The sequence below is a fragment of the Archocentrus centrarchus genome, chromosome 5 (assembly GCF_007364275.1).
Source record: "Archocentrus centrarchus isolate MPI-CPG fArcCen1 chromosome 5, fArcCen1, whole genome shotgun sequence".
In the NCBI taxonomy this organism is placed as follows: Eukaryota; Metazoa; Chordata; class Actinopteri; order Cichliformes; family Cichlidae; genus Archocentrus; species Archocentrus centrarchus.
Genome location: NC_044350.1, coordinates 111,954 through 137,847, shown reverse-complemented (window position 1 = coordinate 137,847; position 25,894 = coordinate 111,954). Strand labels below are relative to the sequence as shown.

At 41.4% G+C, this 25,894-nt stretch overlaps 1 protein-coding gene across 1 annotated transcript in view; it reads left to right on the top strand.

The window, feature by feature from the left end:
* The window catches only part of LOC115780812 (pleckstrin homology domain-containing family A member 6-like), a 222,148-nt gene that overhangs the window by 176,872 nt on the left and 19,382 nt on the right, over positions 1-25,894 (top strand). Inside the window, exons 14-22 of the mRNA XM_030730223.1 lie at positions 448-543; positions 9,364-9,475; positions 9,588-9,727; positions 13,210-13,371; positions 13,763-13,838; positions 14,133-14,227; positions 14,684-14,842; positions 15,152-15,298; positions 15,791-15,924. Coding sequence (XP_030586083.1) covers positions 448-543; positions 9,364-9,475; positions 9,588-9,727; positions 13,210-13,371; positions 13,763-13,838; positions 14,133-14,227; positions 14,684-14,842; positions 15,152-15,298; positions 15,791-15,924 — 1,121 coding nt within the window. The remainder of the gene's footprint in view (positions 1-447; positions 544-9,363; positions 9,476-9,587; positions 9,728-13,209; positions 13,372-13,762; positions 13,839-14,132; positions 14,228-14,683; positions 14,843-15,151; positions 15,299-15,790; positions 15,925-25,894) is intronic.

Genomic DNA, 25,894 nt, shown 5'->3' with positions numbered 1-25,894 from the left:
GGGAGACCCTAACAGGGGGCAACGCCCCAGGACAACATAGCTCATGGGATCACTGGAGCCATTTTTAGGCTTTAAAAGTAAGCCTAAAAATGAGAATTCGTGTTTTAGAACCACTGTTAAGTTGACAGCTAACTCTTGACACTTCTGTGTGTTATGTGTTCTGAACACTTTGTGTCAGGAGTATATTTCAGTGTATATATGGTAAAACAGGCTGCATTTTAGCAGTATAAATCATGCGCTCTGAATTTTTTGAAAGGGTATAATTCAAATTTAGACATTTCTTCTTTTTTTCCTCTATTGAGCAACAAACCAGCCCCAAACAACATATCACATAACAAACTGTCAGTTTTTAAGTACTATTAAAACCCTACCAACAAAAGGAATGATTTGTGTACTCTGAAGGTCTCTTTTTCTAATTATGCCAACATTTATTTGTACCTCTTTCAGGCTTTAACCACTGTTTGTATGGAGTTTGAAGCTTTAGAGGATGAGGCCAATGCCATCCATGGAGATCTATGGGAGCAGCTTAATGCAGGAGGGCAGGTAAAAGGTCACAATGTCATCATACCTGTAGGATTATATTACTTGCGATCCAAACTTTTTTCGTTTTTGCTTTGGAAAGGAATAAGAACTCTGTTGATCCCAGAGGGAAATTCATATAGCTCATCTGTATGTATATTTGTATGAGAAATGAAAAACCTGATGGCTGTGGGTACAAATGATTTTCTCTATATCTCTGTTTTACAACAGGGAGAGAGAGAAAATGAAAAGCTTTTTTATAACGAGAGCCTTTCTAGCCCTCCACAGTTAGTCATCCATTTATTGTCTGTTTTCTTGATATGTAATAACTATCATTATTTCTATTATTCTTTTTTTGTGATTTTTTTCATGAGAACAAGAATCAGTCCAAGAGCGCAAACCCCTGCCAAGTACCCCTCTGGCTTGAGATTTCCAAGCTTTTTTTTGTGGGCCAAATATACCTAGAGCCCACTGTCCAGTATGGTCAGTGGGCATAGCACAGCTCTGACAGGCTACCTTGTTTGTTTTTGTTGTTTTTTTTTAATTCCCTAAAGAGGCTCGTGTAACCATAGCCCCAAATGTGTTAGCCTCTTTGTTGCATGCATTCTTCTCCTGGCAGTCTCTTGATTTGTAGATGTTGTCTAGGCATAGGAAGAAAGTGAAAAAAAAGCTGTTCCATTGTACCAGAGCTTAACAAGATTCATGGAATCTTGTTAAGCTCCAAGATCTCAGACAGGTTGTACAGCAAAAGAGAAATGCAATTTATATAAAAATTTAATAAAAGAAAAGAAAGAATACATCAGCTTTCAGACTGATAAAAAATTCAAATTAATTTACTCACAAAATTTTAAATTGTGATCAGAGGTTTACATACACTCATCATGGTATGTGTCATGAATGTCATGGTCATTTTAGACTATTAACATATAGCATGAACCTCATGAAACTTCATAAAAACTAATTTCCTTCAGATAAGATAAAACTTTAATGATCTCACGACTGTGAAATGTGCATATTACAGCAGCTCAAGTACAAAGAAGGATGAAATAAAATAAATGAAATAAAATAGAAAACACTATATACATAAAATATATATCACTACACAGATACATATACACTAGGGGTGGGACTCGATTAAAAAATTAATCTAATTAATTAGGAGCTTTGTATTTAATTGATTGAAATTAATCGCATTTTAATCACATTTCAGTCTGTGTAGATTCTCAGTCATCCACGTCATAGTAGTTTCTGGAGCTTGAAAAAAGGCAACTGGACTTCTTTTGTTTCTTGAAGACGTTTCACCTCTCATCCAAAAGGCTTCTTCAGTTCTCAACCAAATGGTGGAGAGACCCAGGTATTTAAACCTCTGTGGGCGTAGTCCCCTGGAGGTGGTTATGACCCTCTATTGTTCATGTGCGTAAACACATGTGCCCAGGTGTGAAGGGAGGTGTGGGTCATTTCAATCAGTGGTTTCAGTTGAAACCAATTTAGGACTTCCCTCTGTTGTTTCATGTGGCCTATTGAGGTCACTGGAACAAAGGTGTGAATGGGGGTTGAGACGTCTGGGAAGGGAGCTCAGGACAGCACTGTAAGCGGTGGGAAAGTTGACGTAATCCACCTCCTCTGTTCAATGATGGTTGTTCACAGTGGACATAGATGGCTTCTTTCACTCCTCTTTCAAACCATCTGTCTTCCCTGTCCAAAATGTGAACATTGGCATCCTCAAAAGAGTGCCCTTTTTCCTTCAGATGCAGATGTACAGCTGAGTCTTGTCCTGTCGAGGTGGCTCTTCTATGTTGTGCCATTCGTTTGTGAAGAGGCTGTTTGGTTTCTCCAATGTAGAGGTCCGAGCACTCTTCACTGCACTGGACAGCATACATTACATTGCTGATCTTGTGTTTGGGGGGCTTGTCCTTGGGATGAACCAGTTTTTGCCTTAGGGTGTGACTTGGTTTGAAGTATACTGAGTTGTCATGCTTGGAGAAAATTCTTCTGATTTTCTCTGACAAGCCTGACACATAAGGGATGACGATGTTGTTCCTCTTGTCCTTCTTATTCTCTGTAGTTTGTGTTTGGCCTACATTTCTGTGCATCTTAGCTGATTTCATGAAAGCCCAGTTTGGGTAACCGCATGTTTTGAGGGCTTTCTTAATGTGTGTGTGTTCCTTTTGTTTCCCTTCTGCCTTAGAGGGAACACTTTGTGTTGTAGTTGTAGGGTCCTGATAACCCCAAACGTCTTCAAGAAACAAAAGAAGTCCAGTCACCTTTTTTCAAGCTTCAGAGATCACATTTCAGTATTTAACATGAGAAATATTGATTTAAGTTTGGTTGATGAATGAATCAATATACATAAGGTTACACTTCAAAATCTTGTTTATTTTCCCACCGGTCTACTACAGAGACCAAAAAAAGGGTGGAAGTGCTCCTGTGATAAGCAAACTCAGCATTTTTTTTTGTACTTCCACCTGGAAGTTTCTTGTATTTAAATTTCCCATCCACCAGCGTAGTCTCGTAGCTGGTTAACGGAGAGAACGAACTTTTGCTCCTTTTTGTGATTTCATTTTAAATCTTTAATTCAAAATAAGCTGTTAAAACAAGCATAACACATTTCAACATCAAGGAATACAGCTGAGATAATGATTAATTTCCAACCAGGGGCGGGCTGGGGTTAAAATCAGCCCGGGAGCTAGGTTTGGAGAGGCAAACGGACAAACCATAATTTTAAGACAAGAGAACTTTACTTGCAGGTGCTGCTGCACGAGAGCTGCAGCAGCCAGCGCTGCCGTGCTTAATTGGGTAAAAAAAAAAAAATTCTGATCACTGGCCGTTCGGGAAACCTCCCGAACCTCCCGATGGACACCACGCCCCTGTCTCAATGAGTTATATCTGTGTTTAACTTCCACTCAGCGGTGAAAACCAGCGGCTAAAGTGAACCTGGATAGCCTGGTCAGCTGACAGCTAGCGAGGCGAGCTGCTGGTAGAACAGCGGCAACAGACAGCTCCGAAAATGGCGGAGCACTTTTTGCAATTAAGCGATATGAATTTGGACACAGCTCATAACGCTAATCACATTGTGCGTCGATATAATCTGTATGCCTGGACTCCTGCAGTGAGAAACGTTCCATGGTGCAAAGTGCGATTAAAATGCATTAAATTTTTTAATTCGTTATTTTCCACGTAATTAATTAATTGTAATTAACGCGTTAAAGTCCCACCCCTAATATACACATATATACATCAAGTAGCACATCATATATTAAGTTTTTTTTTCAGGGTGGAATGATTGTACAGCATACTTTTTTAATAACTTTAAAAACACAGGATCAAAATTATTCTGTCCTGCTGTTGTGTCCATACAAAGCACTGACAGATAGCTAACGAGAGTAAATGAGGAGCGGGGCTTTCCTTCATAAAAGTTTAATTGCTGTACTGCTACTTCATCCACAATGTACTCAAATCATAAAACTACATCAGACATAAAACACATGTCAGTTAGAAACGTCTTGTCACACTTTGACATGTGTTTAAATATTTCTTATCAAAATAAGCACTCTCACATTAAGCAATTATCAGCCACGGACATTGTTGCCAGGTAACAATGTATAACACAGGCTAGTAGCAAAAGGCTAACACAGAGGTGCTTCATCAAAACTTAACTCAATGATTCAAAGAAAATGATTCACGTGTCGTACTATATGACAAACTGTAACTGACAACACTTACAGACGTATCTATTCCGAGGTTCAGAGCGAGAGAAACCACCGTGCTGTACACCACTCCATTAACAGTCGAGTGAACTGAAGTAAACTCAGACAGAAAAAGGCTTATAACATGCAGTACCCAAAACGAACACTCATTGTAGCGTCATGAAAATATGCAAGTAAACAAAATTCTAAAACTTAACATACCTTTTCTTAAACATAAAATGACTTACACAAGTCGGAACAAAAATGATACATACAGGCTCAAATATTAGATTCAACTCATTGTGCACACAAGGCACACAATGAAATGATCACTCATCCAGAGACGGGCATCTGCAGTCATGCAGCCAGAGACCGGCACTACCGTTAGGCAATGTGGTTTGAGTGTCTTGCCCAAGGACATGATGCAGCACAGGGACAGGGGCTTGAGTGCCTACCCACTGCGCCACTGCCACTGAACTATACACTGAAATATATACATTCACCTCCAATAATATTTTCTTGTCTCTTAGCAAATTGCAGCTGTCCGTTAGGAAATTGCACCGCTTTTGGTAGTCATCAACAAGCTTCTGGCAAAATTCTGGCTGGATATTAGACCACTCTGCTTGGTAGAATTGGTAGAGTTTATTTAAATTGATTGAAGTAACAGTTGCCCCCGCCACCATGTGTAAGTACAAGAGAATGTTAGATTCCACATACACAGTTTTTATTTTCCACACACACATTATCTCACACTGTGCCAAGCTCACTGCCCGGTGAGCCAGAGACTTCACCATCTCTGGCCCCACTTATTATCAGAGTAGAGGTTAATTAGATATGGACGATAGGTGTGCAACCCTCTTCATCAGGGACTGCTCCCAAAAGCACACTGCGCCACCTCTCCCTTCTGTGACTGAGCCCAGAAACCACATCATGCTGCCCAGTTGGCTTCCTGGCATGGACCTAGGTTTTAAGCATACCCCACAAATTTTCAATATTGTTGAGGTTGGGACTACATTTTTGTTTGGCACTATCTCATTTCATAGTGATGTAAAACTTTTTTCACTGTGGACGGTGATGGTGGTGTTCCAGCAGTTTCCAGCTCATGGCAGACTCAATCCTTGGTGGTTCCTGGGTTGTTCCTGAACATTTTACCTTTTTAATAGACCCTGACCTTGCCAAGTTAAAAACATTGTATAACCTTCAGCACCACTCCTGAAATTATTTGAGTATATATAAACTTAAAAAGTAAGGAAATTTGTGTTTGGTCAATTATTTCTTTGTTGTAACAATTCTTCTTGGCACGAAATCTTATACCTTTGAAAAGCCTTTTTATTTCCCCTTAGTTTGCCCTTGACAGGTAAGCTTGTCGAGGGCAGCATCTGTGTTCCATCACTGTTCCACTGCCTGTCCCACTGCCTGTCCCACCACTACTAAGTGGAAAATGTATGTATCAGTGTACACTCTCTCACACTAGTGATAGAAAAGAGGACAAGATCCTACAAGTTAACATATTGTTAACATATTGCGCCACCATCTGCAGCAAGATGATGTTGCAGGTCGATTGTAGATTTTTCTCGGCCTGCCACTTCGGGCCTTAACTACAACTGTGTCTGTAGGCTTCCATTTCCTCACTATGTTCCTCACGTGGCAACTTCCATCCATCCATCCATTCTCTTCCGCTTATCTGGGGCCGGGTCGCTGGGGCAGGAGCCTAAGCAGAGAAGCCCAGGTTTCCCTCTCCCCAGCCACCTCCTCCAGCTCATCCAAAGGGACCCCAAGGGGTTCCCAGGCCAGCCGAGAGATATAATCTCTCCAGCGTGTTCTGGGTCTACCACGGGGCCTCCTCCCGGTGGGACATGCCCGGAACACCTCACCCAAGAGGCGGCCAGGAGGCATCCTAATCAGATGCCCGAGCCACCTCAACTGGCTCCTTTCGATGTGGAGGAGCAGCGGCTCTACTCTGAGCCCCTCCCGGATGGCCACACTCCTCACCTTATCTCTAAGGGAGAGGCCAGCCACCCTTTGTAAGAAAACTCATTTCTGCCGCTTGTATTCGCGATCTTATTCTTTCGGTCACTACCCAAAGCTCATGACCATAGGTGAGGGTAGGAACGTAGATCGACCGGTAAATCAAGAGCTTCGCTTTTACACTAAGCTCCCGCTTCACCACGACAGACTGGTGCAGTGTCCGCATCACTGTAGAAGCAGCCCTGATCCGTCTGTCGACCTCCTGCTCCCTTCTCCCATCACTCGTGAACAAGACCCCGAGATACTTGAACTCCTCCACTTGCTGCAAGAACTCGTTCCGGAGCCTGAGAGGGCACTCCACCCTTTTCCGGCTGAGGACCATGGCCTCAGACTTAGAGGTGCTGATTCTCATGCCGGCCGCTTCACACCCCTGATGAAGCCAACAGAACCGCATCATCTGCAAAAAGCAGAGATGAGACTCTGAGGCCACCAAGGAAGAAGCCTTCCATCACCTGGCTACGCCTAGAAATTCTGTCCATAAAAATTATGAACAGAATCGGTGACAAAGGGCAGCCCTGATGGAGTCCAACACCCACAGGAAACGAATCCGGCTTATTACCGGCTATACGGACCAAGCTCTCACTGCGGTTGTACAGAGATTGAATGGCCCACAACAACAGGCCAGACACCCCATACTCCCGCAGGACCTCCCAAAGGATACCCCGAGGGACACGGTCGAATGCCTTCTCCAAGTCCACAAAGCACATGTAGACTGGTTGGGTAAACTCCCACGCACACTCGAATATCCTTGAGAGGATAAAGAGCTGGTCCAGCGTTCCGCGACCAGGACGAAAAGCACATTGTTCCTCCTGAATCCGAGGTTTGACCAACGGACGGACCCTTCTTTCCAGCACCCTGGCATAGACCTTACCGGGGAGGCTGAGGAGTGTGATCCCCCGAAAATTGGAGCACACCCTCCGGTCTCCCTTCTTAAAGATGGGGACCACCACCCCGGTCTGCCAATCCAATGGCACTGCCCCAGATCTCCAGACACCTTGCAGCCACAGCTCTGAGCAGCAGCCTCAACAATGGAGGTGTGGAACATGGTCCATTCGGACTCAATGTCCTCAGCCTCCCTCGGAATGTTGTCGAAGTTCTGCTGGAGGTGGAAGTTGAAGATCTCCCGGACTGGGGCTTCTGCCAGACGTTCCCAGTGCACCTTCACAATACGTTTAGGTGTGCCAGGTCTGTCCAGCATCTTCCCCAGCCACCTGATCCAACTCACCACCAGGTGGTGATCAGTTGACAGCTCAGCTCCTCTCTTCACCTGAGTGTCCAGAACATACGGCTGCAGATCTGATGATACGATTACAAAATCAACCTGCGACCTAGGGTGTCCTGGTGCCATGTGCACTTATGGACATCCTTATGTTCGAGGGGAAATGACAAGCAGTGCTCAATTTGGACATTTACGGGTGTAGTCTCTTAGGGGTGTATTCACTTTTTTTGCCGCTGGTTTAGACATTAATGGCTGTATATTGAGTTATTTTGAGGGAAGAATAAATTTACACTGTTATATAAGCTGCACACAGACTACTTTTCATTGTGTCAAAGTGTCATTTTGTCAGTGCTGTCCCATGAATAGATATACTTAAATATCTGCAGAAATGTGAGGGGTGTACTCACTTTTGTGATACACTGTATATTACACATGATCATGTGAATAATAATGAAAAATTAAAAATAAGATAAGATAAGATAAGATAAGATAGTGTTTATTTGTCACATGCACAGTTATACACAGTACAATGCACAGTGAAATGTATTTTGTACCTGCAACCTTATATACACACACATATAAATAAGAAGAATAAAAATAAAAAAAGTAATTCACACTATACACTATACTCTATATACTATACCTATACACACTTTTATAAATTATAATATTTACATTGTGCAATAATGGTCCAGTTAGGGCTCAGAGTTGAGCAGACGGATGGCTTGTGGGTAAAAAAATAATTAAATTATTAAATGAAAAAGGCTAACAAGAGGAGCCTATTGAAAGTTTATTATCATAGTCCTGAGCCTTTTTGTCCACTGATTTGTGTTTTGTTCTTTTGAGGTTGTGTCATTGTTATATTTCATCTATGTTTCTGAGTTTGCTCATGGGTTTTGATCCATAGTTTGTTATAGTTATTGAAGTCCATTCGTATTTCCCTTTGTTCTTCTTGTCTTCCCCGCATCTCTATTCCAGTGTCTGTTTTGTCCCTCTCTGTCATTGTCCCTTGTCTCATGTGTTTCATATTCAGTTGTATTCCCAGTGTTGTATAAAGTCTATGTTTGTATCATGTTTGGTCTTTTCCTGTTCCCTGTATGTTGTGTTCTGTTTTGTTTGCCCTGTCTTGTTGTTGTCATTCAGTCCACCTGTCCTTCCCAGGTGTTTCCTCTTGTCTCGTTACCTCATGTATATTGTCTGCGTTTTCCCTTGTCCTTTGTTGTGTCATTGTCTGTGTTTCCCCAATGCTGTGTGTTTCTCTTTTTTTTTTTATATCTCTTTATGATTGTTTCCAAGGCTCATTATAGTAGATTCCAGTCCTGCCTTGGTTTAGGTTTTGTATTTTGCATTTTGTATACTGTATTCTCTAAAAGCCCCCAGCATTAAAGCTGTTCAGAGTTCAGCTCTGTTTCATGCATCTCACATTTGGTCCAAACTTGCCTGCCACACAGCCTTTATATAACATTTACAGAGCTCATATTGAAAAAGCAGACATATTCAGCCCAACAGTGCAGATCATGACTCTGGTTTCAAAATATGCCAAACAAGACAGTGTGTATATAGCTCTATATAGTACTTTTCTACTCTAATTGAGCACTCAAAGTACAAACATAACATGTTTGCATTCATGCATTCACACCCTTATTCATATAAGCAGTTTTTCAATATCTAAGTGCTTTCTTTTTAACATTTGCATATGCATTCACATTCCAATGAATACATTGAGAGTAACTCGGGGTTCAATATTTTGCCCAATAATACTTTGCTTTTTTACTTTATGATTGTTCAAATGTAACAAAGAAGCCATTTACTTTTACATTTACTTTTTAACTTATTTTACCAATATTAGAGAATGTCTGCTAGTTTAAAGTAGTGCTAGCAAGTACTTTTTGTTTTATGTCAATTTTTCAGAGTGAATTAGTTCAGAGGCACATCCAGAAAGAGTTTTGGAGAGTCCAGGACGTATTAGAGGGTCTGCACAAAAACAGCTCATCCAGAGGCATCAACACAGCCAAGCACAAAGGTAACAAGCAAACTGGATTTTGAACATGATCATATTAATGGAAATGCCTGTTTCTGTATTCTATCTAATGACTCTGTTCCTGCCTCCTCACATTTCTTTTTCTCTTTCACAGTGGCCAGTGGTGCATCAGGCTCCTTTAGCACCAATAGTCCAGCCAGTCCCCTCAGCTCAGTAAGCCTAACCAGCCCACTCAGTCCCTACTCCCCAGTGCCTGTTTACCAGGCCTCTCCCACTAAACAGTTGGTCCTGGAGGTAAGCACCAGACATAAAAGCTTGGGGCCATGTTCAGTGAAAAATCTGGCAAGGGCTCATGCTCAGAATCTAGAACTAAATCTGAACTGCATAGAACAAGGCTCTTCAACTCCAGGCCTCAAGAGCCCCTGTCCTGCAGGTTTTAGATGTGTCCCTGATCCAACACACCTGAATCAAATGGCTGAATTACCTCCTCAGTATGCAGTCAAGTTCTCCAGAGTCCTGCTAATGACTTCTATATTTGACTCAGGTATGTTGAAGCAGAGACACATCTAAAACCTGCAGGACAGGTTACAGGGAAGCTGACCAAATATTGTATGTAGAACATATAAATTGTTATGGTTGTTAAACTTGTGAATGTAATTTTTAACAGTCCACCCCAGTTTTCCAGAACCTCACATAGTCCTTGAGAAGATTAGACCCTATAGAGGAGGAAACAGAACAAAACAAGACAAAGAGAAACAGAACTCAAACTATGACCAACCTATAAATTCATACAAAGCCAGAGAACAGATGTTTTCTTGGTGTACAATGTGAATATTCTAAATATACCAATCAGCTATCAGACTTCAAATGATTGAACCACATTCCTTGATTAAAAATGGTAGAGAATGATCTCAGATTTCAGAATACTTTATCCATAACAATCAAAGTGCTTTGTACAACATGTTTTACCCACCCATTCACACGAGCACTTCTTTCTGTGTCTAAGTACTTTCTATCTAACACTCAAGAATACTTTTTAGCAGCCAGGGGACATAATCTTTTAGTGTTGCACCCCTAAATTGTTTTCCAAATGTCTAACTCATTGTTAAAAAATGCTGATTCAATTTCCTTCCCAACTGCAAAATGGGAAGGAACCCAAATCAAAGCTTCTGGACACAATAATGTTTAAACACCTTAAAAGTCTGTTAAAGCCAAAAATGATAACGTATACAATACAAACTGTCCATACAACACACTATGCAGGACAAAGGATGTTCCAATTGGGTCTTTCATACTCAAACATATACACCCACCTCACAGACATCTCTCCTGAGAACTACATATGCTATACAGTCCAACAGGATACCATAATTGCCATAAAAACCTTAATTCAAAGATTGAATCAGAATACTATGCAGTTTGGTACAGGACAAACAGGTTAATTTGGTATACTGTATTTACAGTAAAACTCTGGGTTGGACTGGTGCACAGTGTCTGTCAGAGTTACAGGTTACATCAAGTGTAGCAGAGGTTAAGTTGAATTTAAGCTGATGATGCTGAGATTCATTCACTGAATTCAACATTTATACAACCCGCATACTGTCAGTATAAAAAAGGTATAAACAGAATACTGTCAGTGAAAGTGATGGAAATCAGTTAAGATAGCTTGTGAAATATTGGGTTACAGTTGAATTCAGTTCAACCACCAATAGCAGTAAACCTCAGAGCAGCAGCAGGTCAGCTGATCACACCAAGAAAATTTACTGGCGCTCCCAATAGAAAGTTGTGATTCTTTTCCCTACTAGCCACTACAACTGATCTTAGGGTTCTCCCACCTTCTGGATCACGCTTTAACTTCTGATTATACTCATTTTTGTGATCAGGTGTGGGCACAGAGATACTTTACAATGCAGGCAACAGAAAATAGAGCTATTTTTAAATTCCCTTTCACTGCTTGTGTCCTACATGGCAGATTCAAGCTGAATATGTTCATTATGATTAAAATTTAGATTGGAATAACAGTTGTATTCTCATGTAATATTATGTTAATATATTAATATAGCTGGTTTAATTGGCTTTACACAAAAATAGCTGGTTGAAACGTCCCCCAAAGAGCTAATTTTACTTTTTAACTTTACACTTTTTCACTTTTAATTGAGTAAAGTTTAAGAAGTACTTTCACCAGAGCATTTTTTACACAAGTATTTGTTCTTCTACTTAAGTAAAGACTGTGTACTTTTGCAACCACTGAGTGTAGCTCACTGAACGTTTATGAAATTCTCAGATTTACACTGCTCAAAAAATTATAGGAAAACCTTTTAATGAGTATAACATCAAGTCAATTAGACTTCTGTGATATTGATCGTGTCGGTTAAGAGGTTTTTAATCACTTTTGGATTAATTGGTGTTAATGAACTTTTAAAGACAGACACATTGAGCAGGTGAAGCCACAGGTTGCTTTCATCTTAAGTATACTGAAGTTCTTTTAATTAAAGCAGAAAAAAAATATTAGTCATTATCACAGGTTATCACAAACAACTGTGAATATTTCTGTTTTACAAACAGGTGTAGATGCCATAAACAAAATGTCCCATATTTAACTTTAAAATTTTTAATGAATTTTATTGGTTCAACTGGGCAGCACGGTGGCGTAGTGGTTAGCACTGCTGCCTCACAGTTAGAATACCATCTGGAAGGCCTGGGTTCGATTCCACCTTGGCCCAGGCCTCTCCCTCTCTCTGTGTGGAGTTTGCATGTTCTCCCCGTGCTTGCGTGGGTTTCCTCTGGGTACTCCGGTTTCCTCCCACATTCCAAAGACATGCACTTACTAGGGTTAGGTTAATTGGCTACTCTAAATTGCCCATAGGTGTGAATGAGCACGTGAATGCGACCTGTTCAGGGTGTACCCTGCCTCTCGCCCTGTGACAGCTGGGATAGGCTCCAGCCCCCCCGCGACCCTTAACAGGATGTGCGGAAGCGAATGGATGGATGGATGGAACTTTCCTCTGTGTTGTAGTAAGTTAGCTTTAGTCAAACAAGCCATTGTCAATTCAGTTTGAGTTCAATGGGCTCCAAATAAATTAAGAGTTCAAGTTGTTGAGTGCAGTGCTTCAAGAGTCCTACCACACAGATGAACTAAGTTGAGTTGAGTTGGTGCATATGAATAATCAAGAACAATTAAACCCAAGGACAAACCCTGAGTGTAAAGGGGTTATCACATTCAGTGGTGTAATCTCCTTTTTAGGAAAATTTGTGTATGTATACAAACATTTTTTTATATAGGGCAGGGGGTCTTTGACCAGTTCACTGATTTTTGATCCTTTCCATAAAGGAAAAAACCACACAAAACCCAGTATCTACAAGGGTCTATGAACAAAAAGGAACAATAATGCATTAAATGAAGATGTTACTGGAGATTACCAATGTCATAACACTGAGCAAGCAACACAGAAATGTGAGGGGTGTACTCACTTTGTGATACACTGTAATTCATATGATTTCCAATTAATATGTGGAAGCCATGTTACCTGCCACATTAATATCTGTAAATAATGCTTTATTATTTACCAATGCTTTATAGTTTACCACCTATGGATTTTCACCTAACTCCTTAATATGGACTCTAGACCTCTTCCATGTAATCATTACCATGATTGTATCTGCTTTGGACTTTGCCTGGCTTAATGTCACTTCTCCTGATATGCAGCACTCTCTCCTCCTCTTACCCTCTGTTAATTTCCTCCTTCATTCCCTACCTACTGCTTTTGGTGACCTAGGAAGGCGTTCCCCCTAGGCCTCCTCTTCCCAAGTCCTATTACCCATTGGATCCCTCTAATTCCTTTCCTCCCTCCATCCTTCCTCTGTCTTCTGACACCACCAACTGGTTATACACCTTGGGCATCGATGGTGGTTACCTTGAAGATTCTAACTTCAGAAAGGTATTTAGGTATTTCTGCCAGTATCTTCTGTTTCTTGAAAAAAAATCTTGCTACAAACCTTGGTGCCGCACATTTATAGAATTCATTTGCTTTTGGAGAAGACAGCTGATCAGTAGCAGAATAAAGATATACTACAGTTAAACTGTTGCAAAAAGAGCTGATTTCTACAATTTCTTGAAAATAGGGAGACTGTTTCAGCCATAATGCGATGGCACCATTGTTTTAAGCAATATGTTGTTTCTGCCATTTCAGGTATACCAGCTGTTGCTCTCATTAATATACACAGAAAGACATTAAATAATGTGTTCTTGTTAACCATTAGTTTGGACTATACTAGATTTTTTTCACCATCTTCAGGTTAAGTATTTCTTCAATATTTCTGTATTTGCAGCCCAAGATTGGAGAACTAAACAATATCAGTGATGATCAAGAGTGGGTCCAGAACAGGCAATCTACCATGAATAAAGGTACCACAATCTAATATTAAGTTCCCATTTAATGATGATAGAACAGCATATAAATGGCACACAGAACCTCATGAAGCATGGGAGAGAGATTACACTAAGAGAGATTACATTGAGTTGCTGACATTAGCAACTTAAATATTAAGAATTCAGTATTATGTCTTTTGAGGTGTGATGGTATGATTTAATAAAGTTAGATTTTAAAGACTGCATGCACTGACTCATAGTATATTGTTTGAAAATACATTCTATTTTCTGTCCTGTACTTATGGAATTATTTATGTTTTCACTTGTCAGTTGGCATAATCCCTCCTAGAACCAAATCCCCCACTGATGAATTGCAGAGGAGCTTTGCTGAAGTAAACAGCAGAGTGCCTAATGGAATCTCCAGGGTATGTCAGCCCACTTTTGTTAGGAGACAGAAAATACAAGCCTTGACAACAAATAATAAACAATGAACAGGTTGGTGGGATTGGTAATTGTAGATCAGAAACATATATTTAGATAGAGATACCTCCAGAAAGTTAAAGTAAAACACAAAGTATGTGAGACAAGAAATACAAAGTTATTGACATGCACCAAGTAGCATATAAATAAATGGAGAGAGAAAGACACGCAAGGAGATAACTCATATTCAGGACTAGCCCATATGTTTCATATAAAAGTCTTATAAGAATTTTTATAGAAATTGTAATAAAGTGAAAATGAAAGTGCCCCGTTAAGCAATTTTCTCATACAGTGTAATGTTTTCTTAATTCAAAATTATGTATGGGACACATGCCTAAGTATTAGACATAAATATTATGAATGAATAAATATTTATGTTGAGTTTATTTTTCTTGTCACAGGAACGGCCCAAAAGTGCAGTGTTTCCTGTAGAAATTAAGTTAAAGATGAGTGTGGAGGAGCAGAATGAGCGACTTCGTCGCAACCAGAGCAGCTCTGTGAAGGACAAAAGGCGAAGTCTAAACCTGTCAGGAGGACAGTCTCCAGCCACTTACAAAGTGGTATGATCAAACTAATGATGATGTTTATCAAATATTTAAACACAATATAGTTTAAATATATGTACAGTAAGCCAACAGAGTAAATAATTAGTGAGAGTTAGAATCGTTGCCTCACAGCAAATAACAAAAAGATAGAGAATAGTTTACACTGTTCACCTATTTGCAATTCTGGTACTTCCAGAAAATTGTCATTATTATTTAAATAGGGTATTCACTTTTTAGCTAGCACATCATTAAATTGTATGTGTTGCGTGTGTGTGTGTGTGTGTGTGTGTGTTGGGTGGGGGGGGGGGGGGGGGGGGGGTGCAGGTTCGTAGGCAGCTGACAGCACATGAGATTGACATCAAGGACTTAGAAAAGGCAGTACGAGGGCAGGGACAGGAGTCACCAGAGGAAGAAATTGCTCGTCTGAGACGCCTGCAGATGGAACCAGAACACGACCACATCAGCAAAGAGGTGTGACAAGACAGCCAATACATTGTTTCACTCTTTCACTGATTCTGTTTATAACCAAATATCAAATGCATCATACATCACCTTTGTGGCCATTTTAAGGTGTAACAGAGGTTCAGAATAAGCTTACGTTTGTGTCCAGTGCTGTGGAAAATGGTGGTTGTGTAGCTCCTTTCGGCAGACTGACTGGTGCCTATAGTAGTACTATCAAAAACATAAAAATTATCATGAGAGTTGACTTCAGTACATCTAAAATGTGGGCACCTATTCACCTTAAACCTATTCACCAGTCTCTCATTTTTTAAGACCACTTCCATTAGCTCACATGCCACCCAGCATTTCATTTACATTTTCCTTTAATAAAAAACAGACACATCAGAATTTTCCTGTGAAGAGGTCTGTCTATTTAAACACTATGACACTATGAAAGATAAAGATAGAGAATGGTGCATCAATGTGCACAAGTGTTCACACATTTGTTCTTATTTGTTATAGCTCATGGCTTCTGACAAGGTTCTGATCCCTGAGCGCTACCTGGATATGGAGGATGACACTCCTTTGAGCCCAGAGGAGCAGAAGGAGAAGGAGAAGAAACTGGATCGAATCAAGACCCTCATTGCCAAATCAAAGTTCAGTTTTGACTCACACCTTTATTAATAAGCCAGTTTTAAGCTAAAAAACAAAAAACAAAACAAAAACACTGGCGTCTTAAAACCCCTTAGAACAGAAACAAAAAGCGGGTTGTAAAAGTAAACAACCCCTACCACACAACTACTCCAACATGTCATTCAATAATATGACTCCCTTACTAAGGCTCTTATCCTGCACCACAATAACATTAAACCCCTGTAAAACTTGCAGGGCAAATACAAACAGCCAATATGCAACACATAGTAAATAACACAATGAACCAGCTGTTATATGGCTGCTATACAGCAGACATCAAGCAGCAGTCAAGTCAGAATAACTTGGAATCAGTCAGTTGTAAATGCTAGTGTACTCGGGCCAGTTTGATACGCCCTGACTCATGGTAACTCGCGCTGATCCTCCTCTATGGACTGGACAAAGTTAGTAGCCTCAGAAGCTGATGACAACCACCTTTTCTCGCCACTCTGGAGTATGACGTGCAGCTTCGCTGGGAAAAGAAGAGATGGCTGGAGTCCCTCCTTGTAGAGTTGAGCCATGACGTCCCGATACGTACCGTTTCTTCAGCACCTCCGCACTGTAGTCCTCGTAAAGACGAAGCTTGTGACCCCGGTACTCCACATACGCACATTTCCACGCCTCTCTCATCACTAAACTCTTAACCTGGAAGCGGTGAAAATGGATGACGGGGTGCGGGTGTCCGCCTGGCCCTGGTTTCGGTACGGGGATACGGTGTGCTCTATCCAGCTTGGGTGGAGAGGACAGAACCTGGTCCCCAAATACATCCAGTAGAAGCTGAGAGAAGAAGGCAGTAGGCTGTGGACCTTCGATAGAGTTGAAGGTCCACAGCCTTCGACTCCACATACAATTCGTATGTTTTGGCATCTGCTTCTCCCTTCAAGATCAGAGAATTTCAGCTTCAGAAGCCTGTTTTCCAGCTCTGAATTTGAAGCTTCGAGCTGCTCCAAGCGCTAGCTAGCATCATTAGCATTAGACTCGAGTTCACTAATATGTTGCCCATGTCCTGAGATAGTCGATTGAATTATGTCCAACTTGTTGTTTAGGATAATGAATGAAGACTTGAAGTCAACTGACAGATTTTCCCAAAAGTTCTCAAGCAAACCCACTACCTGCGTTGCGGTCAGTGCTCCACTAGCCTCGTTAGCTGTGTTAGCACTCGCAGAGGACTGATCCTTTCGGCTGCCCTTGGTGGATTTCAACATAATTCACCAAACCTTAGTGCCTTCTCAAGTTTTAGTGCGTTCAGTAAAAAACAGTTATGCGCTATAGAATGGGGTATTAACAGTTAAAGAGCAAGTGTTAGCGGGAGCCTACGCTTTGCTGCCTACTCCATCGCTCACCACAGTCTAAAGCAGTCAAAAACAGCTGTTGACGAAATATTTTCGTTTTCATCAACGACCCTTTTTTTATGACGAAAACGAGATGATAACTAAATTAAAATCCAAGCCAAGCCAAGTTTATTTATAAAGCACTTTAAAAACAGCAACCACTGACCAAAGTGCTGTACATAAAACACAATTGGACAAGAGAAAAGTAAAAAAGATAAAAGATTTAAAAATTTACACACAAATAAACAACTATACAATGCATAATTTATCCTAACAATAAATTAATAAAATAATACACACCAATAAAAACAATAAATCAATAACATAATACACACAAATAAAACCAATAATAAAAAGCATAATTTATCCTAGAAATAAATAAAATACAAATTTCAATAGACAGCCGCTCCTATTAATCAAAGGCCAAACGAAACAAGTGGGTCTTAAGAGCAGACTTAAACGTGGCCAGTGAAGAGGCCTGTTTAATCTCTATTGGCAAAGTGTTCCAGAGTTTTGGACCTGCCACAGCAAAGGCTCTGTCTCCTCTGAGCCTCCGCTGTGTCCTCGGCACATCCAGAAAAAGCCGATCAGCTGATCTGAGTGACCGGGAAGGGGTATGTACGTGCAGCAACTCGGAAAGATAAGGTGGGCCAAGGCCATGAAGTGACTTAAAAACAAATAAAAGGATTTTAAAATGAACTCTAAAATACACGGGCAGCCAGTGCAGTGAGGATAAAACAGGGGTAATATGCTCTCTCTTTCGTGATCCCGTCAATAGGCGTGCAGCAGCATTTTGAACCAGTTGCAGACGGGCTAGAGCAGACTGGCTAACACCAACATATAAAGCATTGCAGTAATCCAGTCTAGTGGTAATAAAAGCATGGATCACAACTTCAAAATGCTTCTTCGATAGTATATTTTTTATTTTTGCCAGCTGCCTCAAATGAAAGAAGCTAGATCTCACCACTGCACTGATCTGATCCTCCAATTTAAAATTCTCGTCCATAATAAAACCCAAATTTGTGACAGATGGCTTTACATATTGTGATAATGACCCCACGTCCACGGGGGAAGATCCACCTGGGACACTAGGGCCAAAAACAACCACCTCTGTCTTTTTCTCATTAAAACTCAAGAAATTTAGAGCCATCCATGCTTTAATATCATCAAGACACTTAAACAGGGTCTGTAAAGAGTGGGTTTCCTTGCGTTTCAAAGGCATATAAATCTGAGTATCATCAGCATAGCAATGGAAAGCAATTTTATGCTTTCTAAGAATGCTTCCGAGGGGGAGCAAATACAATGAAAATAACAGAGGTCCTAAAATTGATCCCTGTGGTAATTCAACTGTTAACGGAACAGAGGATGATTCAAACTCATTTAGATTTATGCAGAAAGACCTTTGGGTCAAGTAAGACTTAAGCCACTTCAAAACAGTGCCATGAAAACCAGCACAGTGCTCTAAACGAGAAATTAAAATATCATGGTCCACTGTGTCAAAAGCAGCCGTTAAATCTAAAAGCATTAAAATCACATGATCTCCTGTATCTGTAGTCAAAAGAATGTCATTAAACACCCTCAACAATACAGATTCTGTACTGTGGAGAGGTTTAAAACCAGATTGAAAGATCTCAAGAATATTATTTTTATCTAAAAAGGCTTTCAACTGGTTATAGACAACTTTCTCAAGTATTTTAGATAAAAAAGGGAGTTTAGAAATAGGCCTAAAATTAGATAACACAGTGGGGTCCAATCCAGGTTTTTTGATCAGTGGATGAATTGAGGCATGTTTAAAAGATTTAGGAACAATGCCTAAGGATAAACTATTGTTGATAAGAGCCAGGACTAGCGGGCCTAAGGCAGCAATAGCCTCTTTAAAAAGTCGGGGTGGAATGGTATCTTTAGGAGATCCTGAGGGCTTCAGATGACTAACAGTCTCATACAGCAAAGACAACGTAATCGGCTCAAACTGGTACAAGGCAGTCGAGCAAGGAACCGAGACTGCAGGGTCAAAAGTTGGAGGTGATATGAGGGCCCTAACATTGTTTACTTTATCCACAAAGAACCTACAGAATTCCTCACATACCTCAGGTGAAGGCTCAATACCTGTATTCTGGGGGGCATTTAAAACTTTATCAATAGTATTAAATAAAATACGAGGCTTGTGGCAATTTGACAAAATTATCCTTGATAGGTGCTCTCGTTTGGCATGTTTCACAACTACCTGGTAGTGATGCCAACAGTCTCTTAACATTTGAAAAGACACCTGTAATCTGTCTTTTTTCCATTTCCGTTCAGCTTTCCGACAATCTCGTCTGGCAGCACGAGTTCTGTCATTTAACCAAGGCTCTAGCTTAATTTTAGGTTTCCTGAGCTTCAATGGGGCCACTTCATCTAATGCAGTCTGGCAGATAGAGAGAAGCCAGGAATTAAGCATCTCTGTGTCTAAACATACAGACTCCGGAATTCCGCAGTTCTGTTCGATAATGGCGGAAAAACGGGCAGCAGTGAGCTGGTTTACAACACGACGACTACGTGCAGAAACACAAGATTTCATACGGCCACAAGGTACAGCAATGTCAAAAAGCACGGGCTTATGATCTGAAAAAAAAGCATCATTTAACGACAAGTTAGAAATAGACAGACCATAGGATAAAACAAGGTCCAGAGTATGCCCACGTTCTTGAGTGGGCCCAGATACCCATTGCATAAAATTAAAAGAAGTAATCAAATTTAAAAAGTCCTTGACCAACGGTTTATCAGGACAACAAACATATATGTTAAAATCACCAATAATAAGGACTTGGTCATATTTGGGCAAAATTTCTGCCAACAGTCCAGAAAATTCATTTAAAAACTCCTTATTATATCCAGGCGGCCTGTAGATAATAACACATATCACAGGATGAGAACGACCCAATTCAATTAAACTTACTTCAAAGCTGGAGACAGGTGATGATGGGAGCAGCGATTTACATTTATACATATTCTGATAAAACGTCGCTATTCCACCTCCACGGCCTGACGTCCGGGGACAATTTATATAGTCACACTCAGGCGGTAAAAGTTCAGATATGACACTGAAATCACCAACATTCACCCAAGTCTCTGTCACACAGAGAAAGTCCAGTCCATTTGAGGTGAAGAAATCCTTAAGAATAAAAGTTTTATTTGAAAGGGATCTAGCGTTCACCAGGCCAAACCTCACGGACACCGGCGGAGTCGGGATGTTAACACTGCAGACATCCTGGCGAAAGGTCCGCAGATTTCCCAGATCCACTCCCCGCCGCTTAGGATGGCAAAACCGCAGGCGGTAAGGGTGTGGCAGCAGGGCCGGTCCTTCAAAGTCAACAACAGGCGTCAACCAGGTGTACGCAGGGTCCCGAGAGCACCAAAGAGAAAACCAGTTATGAGGCACTCCATACACAGGGTACCACGAATATCTGTCAGTTTTCCCAGTATACTGTGCTAAGTAGGCCTTCATCCTCACCAACCTCCCACCACGTCTCCCACGGTAACGGGAACGTTTCCTCCGGCGAGGTGGACCCGAAGCGCACCTAAGAAACTCCGGAACTTCTGACAAAACCGGTGGCATGGTTTCTTGGTTGCCGTAAGTAAACTTTGTTTCGGCCAAAATACGAAGATCCAAGAGAGTTTGGCGATCATAGACCAACAGAGCGCTGACACTGAATTTTTGTAAAAAACCCGTCAAAAAAAGCACCAGTGCAAGCAGGCAAGGCAGAGACAGACGGCAGATAAAAATGAATGATAAAAACAATGACAAAATTAATTGACACTTTCGTCAACTAATGAAAATGAGATGAAAATGACTGTGGGGATGACATCCAATCAGAGCTTACTTAATTTTGTGACAGGGCGGGACAAGTTAGGAAAACATCCAATCAAAGGCACAGTTGCGCAAATATGCTCTAAACCCGGGAAGACCAAACTAGCTTGCGATTTGTCATTACTTCCGATAGAACTAAGTTATGTAAAGCGTTAGCAGGGAGAAAGAGAAGAGCCGATGTATGGACACATTTGTCCTTTGACGTTGTGACAAACAAAACAATGTGTAAACTATGTGGGGCGCCTATCTTGGGTTAAAAAAAAAAAAACACAAATCTTAAATGACATGTGCAAAACAGTCACCCAGATCTCCATGCAAAGGTGAGCATTTTAATGTCATACAGGGTAAAGAGTTTTTCCCAGTTTAGCGTTTGTGTTTAAAGAAAATCACCACACCGTGGTGGATTAGCCTTTCCTAATCTTAGTCCTGAACACTGCCCTGTAACTTTCAGAGCGTGCACTGCTGTAAAGCGCACATATTATCTCAGTAAGGTAGTGTTAATGGTCCGGTGTGTGGGAAGTAAGTGAAACGCTAATGTTAATTAGGCCCGAGCCAACCGAAGGGTCATGTCGAGATGTTTCCGAAAACATATATATGAGGGTGACTGGAAAAGCGGAATATTGGAATTGTTAGCGTTATTCATTAGGCCCGAGCCAACCGAAGGGTCGGCGAGGAGCCTATTGGAATTGTAAGGGGGGGAGGTGCAAAAATGGGGGCGGTCGCATGGGACGCGGTCGCAAGTGACCCCGGACCTCATGGGGACGTGCGTCATGTCGAGACGTTTCCGAAAAGGTATATTTCAGGGTGACTGGAAAAGCGGAATATTGGAATTGTTAGCGTTATTCATTAGGCCCGAGCCAACCGAAGGGTCAGCGAGGAGCCTTTAGTGATTGTTGGGGGGGGGGGGGGGCTATAGTGATTGTTGGGGGGGGAGGTGCAAAAATGGGGGCGGTCGCATGGGACGCGGTCGCAAGTGACCCCGGACCTCATGGGGACGTGCGCCAGGTCGAGATGTTTCCGAAAAGGTATATATGAGGGTGACTGGAAAAGCGCCTAATTGTTTTTGTTAGAGTTCTCCATTGTTTTTCTTTATTTCTTCTTGTTGTTCTTTCTGACTAAACGAACGCAAATTTGACCCCCTGAACATATACGAAAACTCAGTTTTTTTCGCTAGACTGCTCAGGTCTGGCGAAAAATTTATTTTTTTAATGTTGCCAAGAATAAATTCTAAAAGGGGGCTCCACGGCGCCCCCCAGAAATTTCATTTTTCGGCTTCCTATGGGAGAGGCCAAGATCAACTTTGTCGTAGAACCACGAAATTCACGTCACACAGAGAGCATACCAAGACAAGCAAAAAATCCTCTTGGAGCACCCCCCCACAACAAATAGGAAGTCAGCCATCTTGGCCTGAACTTTGACCTTTTCCAGTTCAGTGATTTTCCACACCTCATATTTGAAACATCTCCTAGGGCGTTATACCTACACACACCAAAATTGCTCAGCATAATCTACACAAGTAGGGCCTCAAAAGTTCTTCATGGTTTTATAGAATATTAAACGGTCTTATCACAAGGGGGCGCTGAATTTGGCCTTCGTTTTGGCCTTTTTTTGTCTCACCTTTTCTGTCATCACTCCTACATGCTTTGCCCGATTTGTCCCAAACTTTCATAACTTATGTACAGTACCACCATGAATCCATAAATGGAGAAATAATGGCAATTCCTGCTATAGCGCCCCCTACATACTCAAACTAAATTTTACATGGAGCTCCAAAATTTTAGTTACTCCTACAATTATGACATTTGGTTTACACATTCTCTATATCACCCTGATCAAAAAAGTCAATCAGACCCATGCCTCATTTTGCACCCCGCCCCAGTAACCACGGCCCCAATTCCCCATTCATTTTCAATGGAAAAACGAACATTTCTGCATGACACACTTTATTCACGTCTTTAGAGCTGTACATTGACCAAAAACATTTCCAGTGAAGCCCATGATGATGTTACACTGCAGAGGGGCGTGGTCCTGGCGCCATGGCAAGCTTCGATCCTTCGCCGTGACCTTTTGATTCCCTCTCATTCTCATATACTTTGTCCGATTGCGCTCAAACTTCACAATGGTGATAAGGACCCACCCCTGAACACATACACATGACATTATTGAATGCAGATATAGCGCCCCTATTGGAAACAGGAAGTTGCTCTAATTCAAACACTCATTGTCCAATCGGCACCAAACTTCAAAAATATGATAAGGACCCACCCCTGCACACATCCAGGTGACATTCAATGACAATCACCGCGCCACCTAGTGGAAACAGGAAGTTGCTCTAATTCAAACACTCACTGTCCAATCTGCACCAAACTTCACAAGTGTGATGAGGACCCACCCCTGCACACATTTATATGACATTGAATGACAATCACAGCACCACCTACTGGAAAGAGGAAGTATCTCCTGAACACATGCACATGACATTATTGAATGCCAGTTGCAGCGCCACCTACTGGGAACACTCTAGCTCTGGTTTTACATTTGGCAGACGAAGCGGTTCGCTGGGGGTTTGCGAGGCTTGCAGGCGGTTCGCTGGGGGTTTGCATGGCTCACAGGTGGCTGGCTGGGGGTTTGCGGAGCTTGTAGGCGGCTTGCTGGGGGTTCGCGGGGGCTCGCAGGCGGCTCGCACGGGGTTTGGCGGGCGCGCAGGCGGCGAGGGCCTTTAACGCCGCTTGCGGCTTTAATTCTTTATTCTTCTTCTTGTTCTTTCTGACTAACCTGTTAACTGGTAAGGGCCCGCCCTCGGGCCCTCTGTAGCAATTTCCGACTTTGAAGCCTCATAGCGTCACAGTAACGCTGCCGTTTGCCCTTACGATGCTTTTATATGACAGACTAGACCCTCAGAATTGAATTGACACCTCATTTGTCCAATCATGTTATGAAATGGGTTCTCCAGAGCCAATAATAACCAGACAGTGTCATGTGACTTTTCTGGACCTGCCCCCAAATCTTGTCCAATCGTTCTGATTGGTCGACTCTGACCCAAAATCCGAAACCACAGATGTATAGCCAATAAAATTCCTGACATGTGGGTATATGGCGCTATGGGGTGGGTTTTCATATGAAACCATAAACTCCCTGCGTAACCAGTGCATCCTCCGTGCATGAAACTGAGCAGGAAGTGAGAGTCTGTGTGCAGTTGTGCGTAAACAGTGTTTACGATGCTTTTTCTCGCCAATGGATTGTCGGAATGGATCAAAAACAGACTATATTTATTCAACGAAGTGATGAAATGACTCACGAGAGTGGATTATTGTTTATTAGAGGATTTAATCGCTGATTCGACCGGTTTTACGGAATCTCGCGAACGAACAGCTGTACTCCAACGGTGAACCACGGTACGTGTTACGTTTTATTCTCAGCTCGTTGTCGTATTATATGCTGTTTAGATGTAATGAGGATGAGGAGGACAAAGGCTCAGAGCTTTTTTTTGACCAGTTAAGTGTCTAAAGTTTTACAGAAAGCTTGATGCTTTGTGGTGGGCTTTGTGTACGTTTTGTTTGTGGGGTGGGGGGGTTGTAAGTTGTGTATCAGAGAAGGACTATTGGGAGGATTGTGGTTTTTTATTTTATGTGTATATGTAGTGTTTACATTTACTGTAACTTTTGATCAATATATAATTTATTTATTTTGTGTGTGTGAAGGAATCACTGAAAATAGACTTGGGGGGGTTGTGAATGAAGGCCTAACATTTTCCTTCTTTTACAAATCAGGGCAACCTCTGATTTATATGTCTATAATTGTAATTAATTTGTACTATCAGTAATTTTGTGTATAGCAGAGGATTCCTCAGGGTAGTATCTTTGAGTAGAGCCCTCATTGATGACTGTATGTTGAAGCATTGAGGAGTTACAGCCATTTGAAGTTTGGATTACAAAGGCTGCTCATATGTGGCACTTGGCCATCTCTAAATGGCACAAGCAAGACCACACCTGAGATCAACAGACAAAAACCTTTACAAAACAGTAGGTTTTTGTGCTATCTTGATAAAATTTGAAATACATGGTAAAAAGACTTCATTCTACAGCTTCATTATATTTTCCAATCCATACCTTCTACACTCAGTGTTTAATTAGATAAAAACTAACAGGAAAAATCCAGGCGAGGTAAAAATTGTCTAATTTTTCTGTGTTCCAAACTTAATAGCTACATACTCATTACAGTTACAGCATTTTTGACTGCAGAAATGAAAAATATAGCTTGTCTTCTTTACAAAGAGATCAAGCTTTTGCATGTACTCCAAAGAGTTCAGGAACAGCAGCTGATTTAATTTGGGTATGCTTTTTCAGGCGTTTTTGGTGATTTTGGAGCCGCCAGTTAAGGGGCTAAACGAACGCAAATTTGACCCCCTGAACATATACGAAAACTCACCATTTTCGCTACAAAGGTCAGGTCTGGTGAAAAATTTATTTTTTTAATGTCGCCAAGAACAACGTCTAAGAGGGGGCTCCACGGCGCCCCCCGGAAATTTCAGTTTTCAGCCCTCTAAGGGAGAAGCCAAAATCAATTTTGTCGTAGAACCACAAAATTCACGTCACACACAGATCATACGAAGACAAGCAAAAAATGCTCTTGGAGCACCCCCCCACAACAAACAGGAAGTCAGCCATCTTGGCCTGAACTTTGCCCTTTTCCACATCGGCGATTGTGCACACCTCGTATTTGAAACATCTCCTCCTAGGGCGTTATACGTACAGACAC